Source organism: Suncus etruscus, chromosome 10, assembly GCF_024139225.1.
Source record: "Suncus etruscus isolate mSunEtr1 chromosome 10, mSunEtr1.pri.cur, whole genome shotgun sequence".
NCBI lineage: Eukaryota > Metazoa > Chordata > Mammalia > Eulipotyphla > Soricidae > Suncus > Suncus etruscus.
In genome coordinates, this window is record NC_064857.1 from 110,753,025 (window position 1) to 110,770,612 (window position 17,588).

The 17,588-nt window shown below is 40.7% G+C and overlaps 1 protein-coding gene across 1 annotated transcript in view; it reads left to right on the forward strand.

Moving 5' to 3' along the window:
- The window catches only part of AOAH (acyloxyacyl hydrolase), a 280,216-nt gene that overhangs the window by 249,830 nt on the left and 12,798 nt on the right, over positions 1–17,588 (forward strand). The window contains exons 16-19 of the mRNA XM_049781733.1: positions 4,236–4,393; positions 12,843–12,901; positions 12,988–13,047; positions 14,477–14,573. Of these exons, the coding sequence (XP_049637690.1) occupies positions 4,236–4,393; positions 12,843–12,901; positions 12,988–13,047; positions 14,477–14,573 (374 nt within the window). The remainder of the gene's footprint in view (positions 1–4,235; positions 4,394–12,842; positions 12,902–12,987; positions 13,048–14,476; positions 14,574–17,588) is intronic.

A 17,588-nucleotide genomic window follows, 5' to 3' on the forward strand; every position in this document is an offset into this window, starting at 1 on the left:
TTCATTAGTTCTAGTTTGATATCCACATCTTTAATATAATTTGAGTTAATTTTTCTGCACAGTAGAAGAGAGTGGTGTAACTTTATTCTTTTGCATATAACTATTCAGTTTTCCCAATGCCATGAATTGAAGACTTTCCTTTCTCTATTTTCTTGGATATATTGCCAAAAATTAACTGTCTACAGATGTAAGGATTTATATTGGGGCTTGCAATTCTATTCTATTGCTATGCATTGTAAAATAGATCCATACACCATATTTCCAACCCCAGATGAGTAAGTCTAAAACAGGATCACAGTGCAAGTTAATAAAACAAGATGGTCATGGGCCCAGAGAGATAGCACAGCGGCGTTTGCCTTGCAAGCAGCTGATCCAGGACCAAAGGTGGTTGGTTCGAATCCCGGTGTCCCATATGGTCCCCCAGGAGCTATTTCTGAGCAGACAGCCAGGAGTAACCCCTGAGCATCGCCAGGTGTGACCCAAAAACAAACAAAAAAAAACACAAAAACAAAAAACAAAAAAAACAAGATGGTCATGAGGGAGAGAATCATGGAGTTGGGTGGCTTCTCACTTCATGATCTCGAGCCTGCCAAATCAAAATTTATCTTCATTTACTAGCTCATATCTCAACCAGAATGGGGAGGATCCAGTGAGAGACAAAAGTACAAATCAAGATAATATAATCTAGGTGAACTTTTACATGTGAAAGAGATGAATGAAAAAGGAAAGAGGAAGCTGGGAAATGCCTTTATTTTGGATAAAGTCAGGGTATAATCTAACGCATTTCTATTTTTATTTCAATATCATATTGCTTTGATTATTATAGTTGTAATGTGAGGTCACAGAACATGATGATCTTATTTTTGAGTTTTGATTGTCCTTGTAGTTCCATAGGAATTTTAGTAACTTTCAAAAGAATGGCATTGGAATTTTGATAAGTATTGCATTGAATCTTCATAATGCTTATGGTAGAATGATCATTTTAACAATGTGAGGTCTTTCAATTCATAATCTAGGAAAACGTTTGAATACATGTAATTGTCTCTTTCTCAATTTCTTTTCTTCTTTTTTTTTTTTTTTTGGTTTTTTATTTTGGGGGTCACACCCGGCAGCGCTCAGGGATTACTCCTGGCTCTTGCTCAGAAATCGCTCCTGGCAGGCTTGGGGGACCATATGGGATGCCAGGATTCAAACCACTGTCCTTCTGCATGTAAGGCAAATGCCTTATCTCCATGCTATCTCTCCAGCCCCTCTTTTGTTTTTGTTTTGGAATTCCACATATATGTAAAATCACACAGCACTAGTCGTTTTCCAACTTATTTCATGTAGTACAATTTCCTCTTGACCCATTCATGTTCTCCTGAATGACCAGCTCATGAGCATTGAGTGGAAATAACAAATGATTAGACCTAAATACCCAACCCAAAGTTCATGTCAACAGAATCAAGAGACCCAAACCACAACAAGCTATATACAAAAGAGACCTATTCCACTAGCAGTCCAGGGGGCTAAGGTGGAGGGATGGGAGGCATGCTGGGAACAGGGGTGAAGGGAGGTCAACACTGGTGATGGAATTGCCCTAATCCACCATCACTATGTACCTTAAATATAACCAAAAAAAAAAAAAAAAGAAAGGGAGCTGGTGTGGCAAGATTTTTTTGTTTGTCTGTTTTTGTTTTTGTTTTTGTTTTTGTTTTTGCCTAGGCCCAGTAAGTATTGGGAAAATTAGAAAGGAAATTCCCTTGGCCTAAGAAATACAGGATTTCTCCACCCTTGAAGCATACTTCATGGGAGCAACTACAGGCTCCATACATGCTCATTATCGAATCCCAAGGTCTTTTTATGGTGCCAGGAAACATTATGCTCAGTTGTGACCACAGCTGAAAAGATCCATCTTTTCTACTTGCATATTTCATTGTCAAACATTTTTAAATAAGTGATGCTAGACTTCTTTGGTAGCATGCTTATATGGATCAACTCAGATAAGGTGGTTATGCCTCAGAGACTAACCTAAAATTTGAGTAGTATAAAACACTTACCAAAACCCCATCAAAAATGGGGAGAAAAAAAATGAACAGACACTTCCTCAAAGAAGAAATACAAATGGCCAAAAGACACATGAAAAAATTCTCCATGTCACTAATCATCAGGGAGATGAAATTAAAACAACAATGAGGTACTATCTCACACCACAGAAACTGGCACAAATCACAAAGAATGAGAACAAGCAGTGCTGGCAGGGATGTGGAGAAAAAGGAACTCTTACTCACTGCTGGTGGGAATGCTGTCTAGTTCAGCCTTTATGGAAAACAATGTGGAGTCTGCTCAAAACACTGAAATTTGAACTCCCATATGATCCAACTATATCAGTTCTAGGGATATACCCTAGCAGCACAAAAACACACCATAAAAATGCCTTCTGGAGGGCCCGGAGAGATAGCACAGTGGCGTTTGCCTTGCAAGCAGCCGATCCAGGACAAAAGGTGGTTGGTTCGAATCCCGGTTGTCCCCTATGGTCCCCCGTGCCTGCCAGGAGCTATTTCTGAGCAGACAGCCAGGAGTAACCCCTGAGCATCGCCGGGTGTGGCCCAAAAACAAAAACAAAAAAAAAATGCCTTCTGGGGCCGGAGAGATAGCACAGAGTGTTTGCCTTGCAAGCAGCCGATATAGGACCTAAGGTGGTTGGTTGGAATCCCGGCATCCCATATGGTCCCCTGTGCCTGCCAGGAGCTATTTCTGAGCAAATAGCCAGGAGTAAGCCCTGAGCACAGCCAGGTGTGGCCCAAAAACCAAAAAAAAAAAAAAAAATGCCTTCTACGCACCCATATTCATTGCAGTACTATTTACAGTAGCCAGAATCTGGAAACAACCCACATGCCCAACAACAGATGAGTTGCTAAAAAAAAAAAAACTGTGATACATTTACACAATGGAATACTATATAGCCATCAGAAAAAGTAATAAAATTTTCCTAACATGGAGCTCATGGAAATTATTATGCTGAGTGAAATAAGTTAGAGGGAGAGAGATAGACACAGAATAGTCTCACTCATCTATGGATTTTAAGAAGAGACAATATTGTACCCAGAGACAATCGAGATGAGGCTGGAAGGACCAGCCATGATATGAAATTTACCACAAAGAGTGGTAGTGCAATTAGAGAAATAACTACACTGACAACTATCATGACAATGGTAGTGAGTGAGAGAAATAGATGCCTGTCTCAAATACAATCAAGGGGTGGGGGGGCGGTGTTGGGAGCATTGAATTTGGGAATGTTGCACTGGTGAAGGGAAGTGTTCTTTTTTATAACTAAAACCCAACTACCATGTTTGTAATCATGGTGCTTAAATAAAGATATATTTTTTACAATTACTATATTTTTGTACCATAAGACACACTTTCCCCCGCCAATAGATGGGGGGAAATATGCATCTTATGGAGCAAATACTGCCTGGAGCTGAAGCCTGAGTGCAGAAGAGGAAAACATATATTAATCATTTGATATTCACAGTGTTCCCCCTTTATTGTGCAGACATTCTACATTGTACGAGCACTTTCACCATCACATATAGAGCTTTTATTTAAGACTGATCGCTGTTGCAACTCTTTTTTCATAGTAATGAAAAAGTATTTTAAAAATGTTTTTTATTTACTAATGTAAAAAAATAGAATTAGGTAAATGTATTTAACCAGCTGTGGACCAGTATATTGTAAATATACTTAGGCCTCGCAGGCTGGTTGTTCCCAGCTGCCATCTCCTGATGGAGTCTCACATTACGCTTATTAGATATTTTAGCACACCATTTGCTTTAGAATATTTTTTCTTGTTTTCCTCGTCTAAAACTATGTGCATCTTATGGTCAGGTGTATCTTATTGTGCAAAAGCGACTGTCATTCTCACTCACAGAGAAGTGAATCATCATCACTGCCACACGACTCTGTCTCTAGAATCATTTTCTGAAGCATCTGCTATCTAGGGCGTTGCAAAAAGCAATAAAGACAAAGAAAAGGAGCATTTTAGAGGCTCTCATATCACCAAACATGGCACACATTACTTCTGCTTTTAACTCACTGACCATATCAGTCACAAGGGTAACCATAATACAGTCAGGAAGCAAGAAATATTTGGCAACTAGCAGCAAAAACTAACACACTTTGGGGGAAAGAGGAGAGTACCTTGTATCTAATCTATTTCTGATAATTTACCAAGATATTTTCCACTCCTTTTCCAGCAGGAAAATGACAACTCCTGAGAAATTTTACTCGAAGGTCATGCAGACCCTGAAGTTTCTGAATTCCCGCCTGCCAAAGGGCAGCCACGTTATCTTATATGGCTTAGCAAGTGGAAACTTCCTCTGGGATCATTTGCACAACAGATATCATCCTCTTGGTATTAGTCTAAAGATGTTTTTACTTTTTAATAATGTCAATATAGAGTTTAAAATAGACAAAGTTCAAATCATCTAAAAATACTTAAGGTGCTATCATGGTTCATGGGTCAAGTGCAAGGTTAATTGATTAGTAATAGATAGATAGATGGGCAAAATCAGATCCAAAGCCAGAAAAAGTAGAATTATTATAAAAGAAATATGAGTCATAAAACTCTTTTATCTAGAGATGTAATCTAGAAAGAGTTGCTGAAACCCAAATAGGAGACAGCCTTGGCCCCAAGGCTCTATGGTAGTACCTCTGAGTGTTCCATTTGAGTTCTGTAAACTTGGCTCTTCAGCATGGCTGCTCCCAATTCCAGTCTCTCAGAATCCTTGATTCTTAAATGCTTTAATGAGCTCCAGAACTTCTATTAGCATCTCTGACAGTGCAGCTGCTTTACAAAACTCTAAAAGTAAAAGTGTAGTCATTCACATTGAGGCCTGCCTTGCTGATCCTCATAAAGCAATGCCCCAGAGTAGGTATTCAATTCATTCCATTTGAATAAAGAAACAAAGGCCTAGAGAAGGTAAGCAGCTTGTCAAACACCATAGAAGTCAGAGTATATGGAAGCTTTAACATACAGTGGCCTGTTTCTGAGCGCATAGCCATGAGTAACCCCTGACCATCACCAGATGTGGCCCAAAAGCCAAAAAATATATAAATAAAATAACATACAGTGGCTGGCTATTCTTTCTGTGGTTTAAAAAACATGCCCTATCAAAAAGTATTTACAAAGGGTCCACCATGTGCCAGACCCTGATCTAAGCACTGAGTGACCAATCCAAGAGTCACAAATCCCTACCATCTTTATGCCCATTTTCCAATGGTCAACAGTTTCTAAAAGTGTGTCAAAGGATAGGTCTTGTGGGAAAAATTAGAGTGAGAGGGGCCGGAGAGATAGCATGGAGGTGGGGCGTTTGCCTTGCATGCAGAAGGACAGTGGTTCCAATCCCAGCATCCCATATGATCTCCTGAGCCTGGCAGGAGCGATTTCTGAGCATAGAGCCAAGAGTAACCCCTGAGCGCTGCTGGGTGTGACCTAAAAACCAAAAAAAAAAAAATTAGAGTGAGTACAGTGGGCAGTACTAAATCTCCTGGAAGCCCTCAGGAGAGAGGCCGGGATGCCTATCACTTCCCATGCTCACAGCAGCTGTGCCCATCTCTTGTGGATAAGGGCTGCCCTTAGTATGTCACTACCCATCACTGCCTCAGCACAACCAAGATAAAGGTGCTAAAGGGCCGGAAAGCTTTTTTTCTTATTTTTGATTTGGGTTTGGACACCATATTCTACTGTTCAAAAACTCCCCCCTTCTCCTTGCTCTGTGCTTGGGGAAAAACTCCCTTGGAGGATCAGGGGACCATTCCATGCTGAGGAGGAAATTGCAGCTTATAAAGCCTGAGTTTAGCCTTCTGTCTCTTCCATCCCCAAACAGTTTCTTATGAGTCCAGAGAGCAATTCAAAGAGGGGAGAGACCTAAAACTCTCCCCCCCGAAAAATGAGAGTATGGGAGTGGGGGACAGGCCAGCCTACATATTTAAGTGTAGCATTTACATAACTGTACATTTTCTTTTCCTCTTGTCCTCTTTCTGTAATGCCACACTGTGCCAGCAAATGCCACCCATCCCCCTTAGGAAAGAGCAGCCCCAAAGGACTTTCCCTTTTCAGTAGGTGAAAGAATGATCTTGTGTGGGAGACACACTGTGAATTTCCCCCTCACCCCACCAATGAGAATGAGAATATTTTCATTTTCAGTTATTAAGTGTCCCACAAGCTATTTTGCCAGCTATTAAACCGTTGTCCAGACATGCATGCACTAGGGGAACATATTCTGCTGCCCCCAAGAAAGTAAAATAATCACAGAGCTCCTGACCCAGTTCTGAGATCCATGTGACACGTCAAAGGTAACTCTTTCCACAGGGAATATCCCTGAGAGTCTTTGGTAGGAAAACAGCAATTCCCCTCGAAGAGTCTTCAGTTACTAAATTTCTCCTATTCTAAGAAATCTCTTAGGGGCCAGGCAATTCACTTCAGCACAGCAGGAGGGTTTGGGTCTTTGTTTTTATGACTCGAAATCCCATTCTCTTTCCATGGGCTAGTCTGGAGGCATGAATTGCCACATGGTTCTCTTGACTCAAGCACAGGATATAATCATGATGCCATGCAAGAGTGACAGGAAGGGAGAAGGGAAATGAGGAATTCATTTTTGTGAACACTTTAGGCCAGTGGTTCTCATGTGGAGCATCCTCTCCCACAAGGTTATCACTACTGTGCCAAGGATGTTTGCACAGAACTGAGAATCTCCTGTAGGCTAATTCTTTGTTCTCTTCAAATGAACTCTCTCTCCATCACGAATCACAAAAAGCTTCCCAGCAGAATAGGAGACTAAAGAATCTTTGTCAGTCAAATGTGTTTTTTAGAAACAATCCTATTTCAATGGGGTTGGGGAAACCAATTAAGGAGAAAGTTGAAACTATTTAAGATGTGTTTAGTGCTAGTTATTATTTTTATCCTAATGCTTGGATGCCATGGGAAACGAGTTATAAACTTCTCAGCAAAATACCAGGGTTCTTAGATGAGAGGTTCCTAGACCAAGCAGGCTGAGTGCTCCTATCAGACAAGGCTGTTTGTTACCCTTGCTTAGTCTCTATTCTGCTCCCACTCGAATACAACCTTTGGTTCTTTGTTCCACTCCCTCCACCCTACCCCTAGGAAGCAAAGTAAAGCAAAGCTAGTACTAAAGTTCACCACAGAGTTCAGTTGCTCTACGAATCAGATGGATTCTATCATTGTTAGGGATCTTACACTGTGGGGCCAGAAAATAATTTAAGGACTGAAGTATTTCTATGCTTTGCATATGCAAGCCCTGAGTTTGGTCCCTGGCAACATTGGCAGTGAGTCCTGAGCACTGATCTGAGGGTAACTGAGCACTGCCGGGTGTGGTCCAAAGGTTTAAACAAAAAGAAATCACACACAAATTTAATTAGAGGGTACTCAGTCACGAGTTGGTGAAATCTTTAAGTGATTTTTTTTCATTGATTCCTGTCTGATAATCTCTAGAGGGAGAGGGGAGTAAGGAGGTCTCCTGGATCAAGGATAATTTCCCTGTCACTTCATAGAATAGGCAGGAGCTCTGTGTAGCCTTTCAGCCAAGAAAGGGGCCAAGGTCATAGCATCTGAGTAGCAGCTACTGGAGATTCAGAACCAAAGCCATTTCCCCTCTTCTTTCCTCCCAGTGGGGAGAGAATGAGGAATCACCTTCTCCTCTCCCCTCTCAGCCTCATCTGTGAGTCTCTCCCTAGCTGGTGCCTGGTTGCCAAGTGCTGTGAGAGCCGCACCATTTCCACCAGTAATTAAAACTCCTGGTGATAATTTATTATCTTTTTTTGTAGAATTACCAGAAAGTAATTCTCATCCCTGAGAATTCTACTTACATAGACTTTTGAGAAAGATCAACTTGACCAAGAAGTCCTCTCAGACGCCCTGTGTGAGGAAAGTAATTATCCCATAAACATGTCTCAGAAACCTGTGACTTGCTTTCACAGTAGACAATACTAAAATGGAAGCTTTGTCCTCAAAGGCAAGAAAAAAGACAAGTTCACTGGAGAAAAGGATAAATTGGTGCGAAATGAGAGAATTTCTGAGTACTCATGACTCTATCACCAACCAAAGGCACTCTGAGAATTAGCCAAAGAGCAAGACTCTGGCCAACGAGTTTAGGATTGTTGGCTATGTAACGCTCAGGGGTTACTCCTGGCTATGCGCTCAGAAGTTGCTCCTGGCTTGGGGGACCATATGGGACACCGGGGGATCGAACCGCGGTCCGTCCAAGGCTAGCGCAGGCAAGGCAGGCACCTTACCTCCAGCGCCACCGCCCGGCCCCGATAATCGGCTTTTCTTAAGGGGCCTATGCCAAAGCACCAACAAATAACTTACCTTTGCCACAATTACTCTTAAGTCTATTTTAAAATAATTTATATTTTACCATTGTTTTTTCTCTGAACTAATGTGGTTTTATTAAGACTTAATACATATGCATGGTATTTCATGAAACTGTAATTCATCTTTGTGAATATTAAACTTTCATGAATGCTAACATTTTAAATATGATCCCAGCATTAAATAATTGTCAAAGTTTCTGCTCTAAAGAACTACAAATTATTATACAGGTGCTGCTACAGCTAGCTGGGATAGAACATGTTTTATTTTGTTTTGTTTTTTTTGGGGGGGGGCCACACCCAGTAACGCTCAGGGGTTACACCTGGCTATGCGCTCAGAAATTGTTCCTGGCTTGGGGGACCATATGGGATACTAGGGGATTTAACCGCAGTCCGTCCTAGGCTAGCATGGACAAGGCAGATGCCTTACCACTCTGTGCCACTGCTCCGGCCCCAGAACATGTATTTTTTTTTATTTTCAGAAAGAAGATATGCCATCCACTTGACCATCCCGCTGTCTCTATGTCTCGCTCTTTCTCTCTCTGTCTCTCCCTGTTTCTCACCCCTACATTCCTTCTAGGACACTATAGGACATGCCTCATGCATTGTCCCAGATTGGAATTCATTTTTTGTTGCTGTTTATCTTCGTTTGTTTTTTTTTTTTTTGGGGGGGGGAGGGGTCACACATGGGATTTACTCAGGGTTTACTCCTGGTTCTGCACTCAGAAGTCGTTCCTGGTAGGCTCCGGGAACCATATAGGATACTGGGATTTGAACCAGTTTCCATTCTGTGTTGGCTGCATGCAAGGCAAGTGCCTTACTGCTGTTCTATCGCTCCAGCCCCCAGACTGAAATTCGTGACCAGCAGCCCTCGTCAGATTCATTTTTCTCTTTCTTTCATCTTTCTTTCTTTCTTTCTTTTCTTTGTTTTTCTTTTTTCTCTCTCCTTTTTTCTCTCTTTATTCTTTCTTTTCTTTCTTCCTTCCTTCCTTCCTTCCTTTCTTCTTTCTTTCTTTCTTTCTCTGTCTTTCTTTCTTTCTCTTTCTTTCTTTCTCTTTCTTTCTTTCTTTCTTTCTCTCTTTCTTTCTTTCCTTTTCTTTCATTTCTGAGCCACACCCAGAAGGCACTCAGGAGTTAGTTACTCCTGACTCTACACTCAGAAATCACTCCTGGCAAGTGGGTGGGGGGTAGGCCAGGGATCAAGCCTGGGTTGACAATATGCAAAGCAAATGCCCTACCCACTGTACTATCACTCTGGCCCCAGATTCATGTTCTGAGCAAAGAATTGCAGATGCTTCCTTCTTCCAGATATGACACATAGGTAGGATCAAAATAGCAAAGATCCTTAATATACAAAATATCATTAAAGTGACATGTAAAAAACAATCCCTAGCTAAACTGCTTGCCTTGCACACAGCTGATATTTGGTTTGGTATCTCAGAACCCTATTGGTCCCTTGATCGCCACCCAGAGTGATCCCTGAACACAGAGCCAGGAGTAAGATCTGGACACAGCTAGATGTGTTCACCAAAAAAGTAATACCAACAAAAATAAAAAAAATGGCATTGGACTACGGTATAATACTGCAAAAAAAATCAGTGGTTGCACAAATGTATATCTGTTCCAGGAAAATAAAAGAAAAATATTGTTAAGTAATCTCTAAAAAGAAAGCATGATTGACCACTGACAATGCTGATAAGTGAAAAAGATCATAACAACTATTTTCCTTCTCTTTTGTTAAACCAGAGTCCCTACAAAAACTCCCCTGAGTCCACTATGATCTAACAAGCATTTCTCTTCTGGTATTTCTATTCTAATACCATTGAGAAGGAAATAAAAGAATTATTCTTCTCAATTATTTTCTGATCACAATTAATGTGCCTTTATCCTATTCAACAAGACTACTGAACCATGGTAAGGAATTCCTCTTTCTCCACCTACCCAACTTAGTACAGTGCTTAGATAGGAGAAAGCTGAAGATAAAAGGGATGGGTGCAAATAAGGTCTAGGAGAGCACCCCCCTTGTGCTCTTATTCAAAATGGTGCTAGAGCCTCATTAGTAGTAGACAGGAAGAAAATAAGCTAGTATGTGAGGTTGGAGAGATAGTATAGTGGTTAGGACATTTATCTTACATGAGGCTGATCCAAGTTCAATCCCCAATATCCCACATGATCCCCTGAGCCTGCCAGCAATAATTCCTAAATGCAGTCAAAAGTAAGCACTGAACATGGTCCAGTGTGTCCCTAACAGCGCCCCCCAAAAGCTAGAACATCATTGGACATAACTCCCAAGGAAATCATTTGAGGAGTTCCAAATATCTAGGGACAGAAAAAATTTCAGTCTTTCTGGATGAGAGTAATATAGCTTTGCAGGTAGAGGAAAAAGCATGAAGGAGAAGAATAATTTATGTTTGAATCTGACTTTAAAACTTCCATCACTGATAAAAAGGCCACCTCATAGGAAGAGAATGTGAGGATGGTTTTGGTTTTGCTTTGTTTTGGGGTTACACTACACATCTCATCAGAGTCAAGCCAGGTATCAGGGTCCCAGTTAAGGCACTAACATTTATTACAAGGTCATCCAAATAAAGTGACAAGATGGCAGAGGCAAGACTGCCATCAGTCATGATTCCAGAAGAAAGAATGAGTAAGTTCTTAGGGTAGATGGGGGCATGGAGGATGAAAGGGACAAGTTGGATGTAATCACTGAGCATGGCTAAGCTGAGCACCATTGGGCAAGTACACAAACTGAAAAGAGATGAATCACCAACACACACATACACACACACACACACACACATTCTCTCATATATTCTCTCTCACACACACATTTACATTCTCTCTGACACACTTTCTCTTACACACATTTACATTCTCTCACACACTTATACACAGATACCAAGGGAATCAAAGTCTTAGGAATAAAAAGCAGGTCTTAAGATGGGTGTGAAGGAGGCTCCATGTTGAGCTAACAAAGTAGAGCCCATGACTGGGAACTCATGGTCAGTATGACTCTGGGGCCTTTTGCAGAGGCCTTTGAATAACAGACAAGTCTGACATGTCACCATGATTTCAATGGAGATAATAAGTCTGTGGCTTTCCAGTCATGGGATTCATTCACCCACATAAAGAGATAATATATTTTATTCTCTGACAAGAAAATTGAATCTATCTTTTAGTCTAACTATCAAAGGTATAAGTGAAAAAATAAGATGATGTTCCATCAACTTCAATCTTTCTCTTCACTCTCAGATAGGTTCTATTATTTTCCTTTATTTTTTCAAGCGTGCAAGAAGTGCTAATGGGTAAGGCACCAGTCATTTACCTCTGAGATTTGTAAAAAGGCCTGAATTTTGCTTCTCAACCACATGTGGAAGTTGAATTGCCTCTGGCGCGGATATGCTGGAAAGGGAGAGAGGAAGAGACTGCCAAAGATCCAGGGTCAAGTGCAGGGTGTTGTAACTTACATATGGCAGTTATTATCTGTTGCATCTCTACTTGCACCCCAAGCTAAGTTTGGACATGCCTGCTAGTTTGTGTTGATGATAAGCTTTCCCTTGAACCATAAAAAGATGCATGCTATGCATCAACATTCTTCCTCCTTACCCACCCACCATCAACACACACACACACACACACACACACACACACACACACACACCTTCATCATTTTTTGACTTTTGATTTTTCAGATCACAAAGCACAGTGTGGCCAGACCTTCAGAAGGACAGTTCTTCACGACTTGGGGCATGATATAATTAAGTCATTCCCAAGTGTCATGTTAACCTTAGAAAAGACATTTAGGGCCCTACTGTACTAACAGTAGGCAGGGTACATTCCTTGCAGGCAGCTGACTGGGTTTAAACCCCAACACCACATATGGTCCCTGAGCCCTATCAAGAGTAGTGTAACCCCAAAACAAAGCAAAACCAAAAAAGAGAAAAAGAAAGGATTTTATCCACTGTCAGCATGAAAGCTCCTGTGGTCCTTAAGAACTGACATTTCATCCCAGTGCCAGGGGGAAGCCAGTTTGGCAAAATCTTCCTTAGTCCTATCCCAGACTAGGTGAATATCTCTAATAAAGGTCAACTCTTCCCTATTCTGAGTCTTGTTTTAGGACACTTGGAAAGAAGGGGAGCTCATTTTTCACAAGCCATGTGGAAGGGATGTTAAGATCAGGGCATCACTCTGGAAGTGCCAACCTCTACAAGGAGGCCTCATGACCTCCGAGAATCCCTGCTTGGCTTCTGTCAGAAACGCACAACAGGGGCTGGAGTGGTGGGGCAGCATAGCCTTGCACGTGGCTGACCTAGAACAGACTGAGGTTTGATCCTCCAGTGTCCCATATGGTCCCCAAGCCAGAATCAATTTCTGAGCACAGAACCAGGAGGAACCCCTGAGTGTCATTGGGTGTGGCCCAAAAGCCAAAGAAATAAAAGAAACTCACAACAGACCTCACTCTTGTTTCCTAGGCCAGCTGAATAAGGATGTAACTTACGCACAGTTCTACTCCTTCCTGAGCTGTCTCCAGGTGAGTTCACACTGCTTGTTCCAAGGTCATGTCCTGTTAGCATCACTTTCCCTCTGTAAGCCAAGTTAATGTTTTCCTGTTCTCAGGTCAGCCCTTGTCATAGCTGGATGTCATTCAACAAGACACTTCGCACTCTCACTTCGAAGGTAGGAGAGCTGTAGGCCCTTGGGTACCATCTTTGGACATTCTTCCCCTGTGTTTGACACCCTGGGGAAGAGATTCCAACAAGATGATGGTCCCCAAAGAATGAATAACATCATCACTACAGGGTGCTTGAGGGTCAAAAAGAAGTAGATTCTGTCTCTCTGTCACACCTTGGGACTGTTACTCTTTATCTTTCAATCACTGTCACTCCCATTCTTGCATGCACACATTCACACACACCAGAAATATATTTTATTTATTTAGTTATATTTATTATATCTATATATACATATAGATATAGGCAGACGCATATACATAGCCACAGTGCTCTAAGCTGGGTCCTATGCATTTGGTAGGGACAGAGAAGAATGTGCAAGATATGTCCTTTGGTATAAGTGGAGTACATCTAAAATAAGTGAGAACCAGCATGTTCTAAAACTTACTCCGAAGTTGAAATACTTTTTCATAGATGGTAAAAAAAAACTAATATTTTACTGAACTTTTTTACCAAAGAAATATTTTTTTGTTTTGTAAAACTTAGAGAATACAGAAAAACACACAAAAAATAAGTTAAAACTCAAAATCAGCCAAAATTTCACTACAAAGTAAGCCTATGATACTAGTGTCTCTGTGATATTACTTTCAGAGATAAGAATTGGATCTTGGAGCCAGAGCAATAGGGCAGCAGTAGGGCATTTGCCTTGCACGCGGCTGACCTAGGATGGACCATGGTTTGATCCCCTGTGTCCCATATGATTCCCCGAGCCAGTCAGTGATTTCTGAGCACAAGCCAGGAGTAATCCCTGAGCGTCACTGGGTGGGACCAAAATAAAACGAAAACAAAAAATTGGATCTTGCTTCTATAGTTTTAGAATTTACAGATATTTTATGTCTTCTAATATCAAACATTGTTTCTCCACATCACAATTTTGTAACCTTTATTTCATCTATTGGTGGTGGACATTGATTGTTTGTTCCATTATACTAAATAGCATTGTGTACATAAAAGTGTCTTTGTGTGTTCCTTCTATTTTCTTATGGTAAATTCTTAGAATAAAAAGGGATTACAGAAAATAGCTATTGATCCATATTGACAAATTTCTTTCTAGAAAATTTAAAGCAATTAATACTCCCAGTCTCCTATCCCATAGCAATATGTATATTACCATGGTTATTTATCTTTTCTTTGTCAATTCCAGTGGGAGAAAAAAATGGTATCTTTTAACAAAGTTTGCACTGATTTGGGTCCTAATGAATCTTAATGGTCTTCGTATTTTCATTTGCTAGTTATATATTCATATATTCACTTGCTATTATTTATTAAGATAAACCTTAATGAGTAGAACTTCTCTCTGGTAGTGACCTGGAGTGGGGTGACAACTATTGATTTCTTTGTTCTGCCTGAATAGTCTCCATTTCCCTTTTATTCAGAGAGCAGAACAACTCTCCAATACACTGAAAAAAATTGCCACCAGAGAGAAATTTATAAACTTCGATCTTTTCTACCTGGATTTTAACTTCCAAGAAGGTAAATTATTTTTGTTTGTTTGGTTTGGTTTTGGGGCCATACCCAGTGATACTAAGGGGTTACTCCTGTCTCTGTGCTAACAAGGTAAATTTTTCTTGGTTCAGGTATTAACACAAAACTAAAGCAATGGTGACAGCTTAGAGTCTGCCAAGGCAAGTGGTTCATAAGCCACAGCAATAAATGGGACAGAGTCTGTCTGGCACATTGGTTGTTCTGAATATTGGGGGATAAAAAGAATAAAATCTTTCTGAAAAGGTAAAGAAAGTCCAGCATAGCTTCCATATTTCACCTTCATTTCAGAAGCCTGGAAAGAGGCCAGAGAAAAAAGCTTTGGGGAGGGAGGAAGCCAACAAGTCAAAGAGATCACCTAACTTATTGCCCTCCTCACCAAGAAGCTAAAGATGAGCAAAACAATGAGTAGAAAAGCAGGGTAAGGCACTGCTTCCCAAGGCAGGCACTAAATTTCCTAGGAACTCAGCAAAAATGAAGATTTGAAGGCTCCATGTGCAAAATTAATCAAAATTTTCAAAGGATACACATCAGCCTTTCTTCTGACCAGACTTTCCACATCCTAGATCTCTGAGGGGAAAGGGACTTTTTTCCCCAGAATTAGAGCAAGGTCTGGGGTCACTGCTGAGTTATCACAAAGAAACAGGATGATGGCTAGAGCTACTGATTTATCCTTTACCTCTTAACCCGGAAACATTATTATTTATTGACTTCAATCTTTTCCAATTTCACTTTCATTGCCAAGCAATTGTTTTGTGAGAGGAAAGCCTTCTGGTGAATGACTACCAGCTGAGGTGATGCTAATGAAAAGCTTCACAGAGTAGGCAAAGGATAGAAGATTTTTCATCTGAGTTCATCATCTCTATTTTCCTGCTGTCGACCACCTTACTTCCCAACCCAAGCATCTGGGAGGTAGCAGATGGCCATCATAAATTATCAAATATTACATTAGCTGACACATTTTGCATAACAGAGCCTAGCACTTCAATTCTGAACATCTTTTTAACAAGACTGATCTCCCTTAACTAGATTGCCTGCTTAATAATACACGTTTCTCTCATGGGGAGAGACATTTTGATAAATAACCTCTCATTGAAATGCAAAGATAAAGACTCATTAATGAATTTCTGGTGTAAACAAATGCACTACCAAGTGATCTTTGTTCATCATCAACCTTGAACATAGACAAAGTTATTAAAAATATAATAATGCCTAACACTCACATGGGACTTTTTCATTTTCCAAAGTAATCTCCAGCTCTGTCATTGATTATTATCTTTGGGAATGCAGTTAATCCCTCAAACATTTCTAAACTCTACATTATAGATAAGGTCATGGGGATACAATCTCTATGTAAAAATATTTTGTGAAATAATGTAACCCTACTAGATGGCATGCCTGGAACATACTTGGCACTTTACGAAGGATGTCTCCCACCTCACACACTAGCTTCTCAACACAGTTTAGTATGAGCAGCCTTATAACTGGCTAAATGCTAGTTAGAAATGCATACTCCAGACTCCATTGTTAGTCAAAACTCACCTATCATAGTGGGAAGGACAATGTACAGGTGATTCATATGCACATTAACTTGCAATCAAAAGGGCTCTATACTGTTCCACATTAAGATACACATCCTAAATTGGTTTGATGTTATATGCCTTGTGCAATGCCAGCTAGAGATTTGGCAAATATATGAAAGAGCTAAGAAGATCACTAAGGAGTACAAGAGCTGTGCATTTGAAGAAACTTTTTCAGATCCCTGGTGTCTGATAAGAGTGTTTTGGTGACTATTCAAATTGATGTGTATCAAGTCAACATAAAGTTAGAAAATGAAATTTCAGGACCCCACCTTACCCTCTCAACACAGAGGGAAAACAACTGGCCATCCTCTCTACCCAGGCACAAAATAGTAAGAGACTGCACTCAGCATGCAGTGGCAAAGCAGAAAGCCAGGGACATGGGACTCAGGCAGCAGCCTAAGACTCACAGGATCTTCAGGACTCAGGTCCAGCAGAAAAATGGAACAGCCAGAACTGAATTTAGAGCAGTTTCAAGGTCATGCTAAAATAGAGACAAAGTAGGCCAGACAAACTGATGGCAGAGCTAGACTAGTTTCCCACAATCACCAAACATCACCTTATATGGGCCACATATGCCCACATGGTAGGAAAGGAACCATTTAGGGCTCCTAGAAAATGGTCTGAGAACATTGGTGTGATTTAGGCATCATGGCAGCTCCAAGCCACCATGCAGAAGAGCAGACACATGCCACTTTTTTAGAGCAGGAATAATTTTTTTTCATTTTCCATTTTGGGTTTTTTTCTCTTGGCATTCAAAGTGGAATACACAAAGGACAACATCCACTATATCACTTTATGAGAAACACATTTAATAGCTTTCTCTAACAGCTTCCAATAAGAATCAGCAGCAAAATATTGTTACTATCTCATCAAAAACTGTGGCTGTACTGCCAGGGATGTGTGTGATCTGACATGTGGAACCCAAACACGCTAGTAAGAGTTTCTCCTGAGTTTGGGAAAGCTAGTTCTTTCTGAGTGTCTGGGAACGAGCAGCTGACACAGTGACATCAGAATTAATTATAAATTATAATTATAAATTATTTTCTGGGAAAGCCCAAGTTCTTTCATCCAGTCAAAGCCCCAGGAGAATCTCTGATGCAAAGAAGAGAAATACAAAGTACAAACACGCTGATGAGGGGGATAGGAAAGAACTGTGCCTAATCTGGCTAGACTCAGTAGCAGAAAGACATGAGCAACTCTGGGAAGTGGCACTTTCCCATTTTCCTCTCCCAGGGCACTGTCCAGGTTGAGAATTTTCCTTGAAGAGTTCTTACTGCCTGCATGATACCACTGTGTAGTTACTTCTGCAGTTGCCTCGGAGCAATGAACATTCTGGCTCCCTTAGCCCCTGCTGAAGGACAGCTTTATTGCTTCACATCACTTGGGGGTTCATAATATTTTCTCTCTAGCCCTATTACCTCTA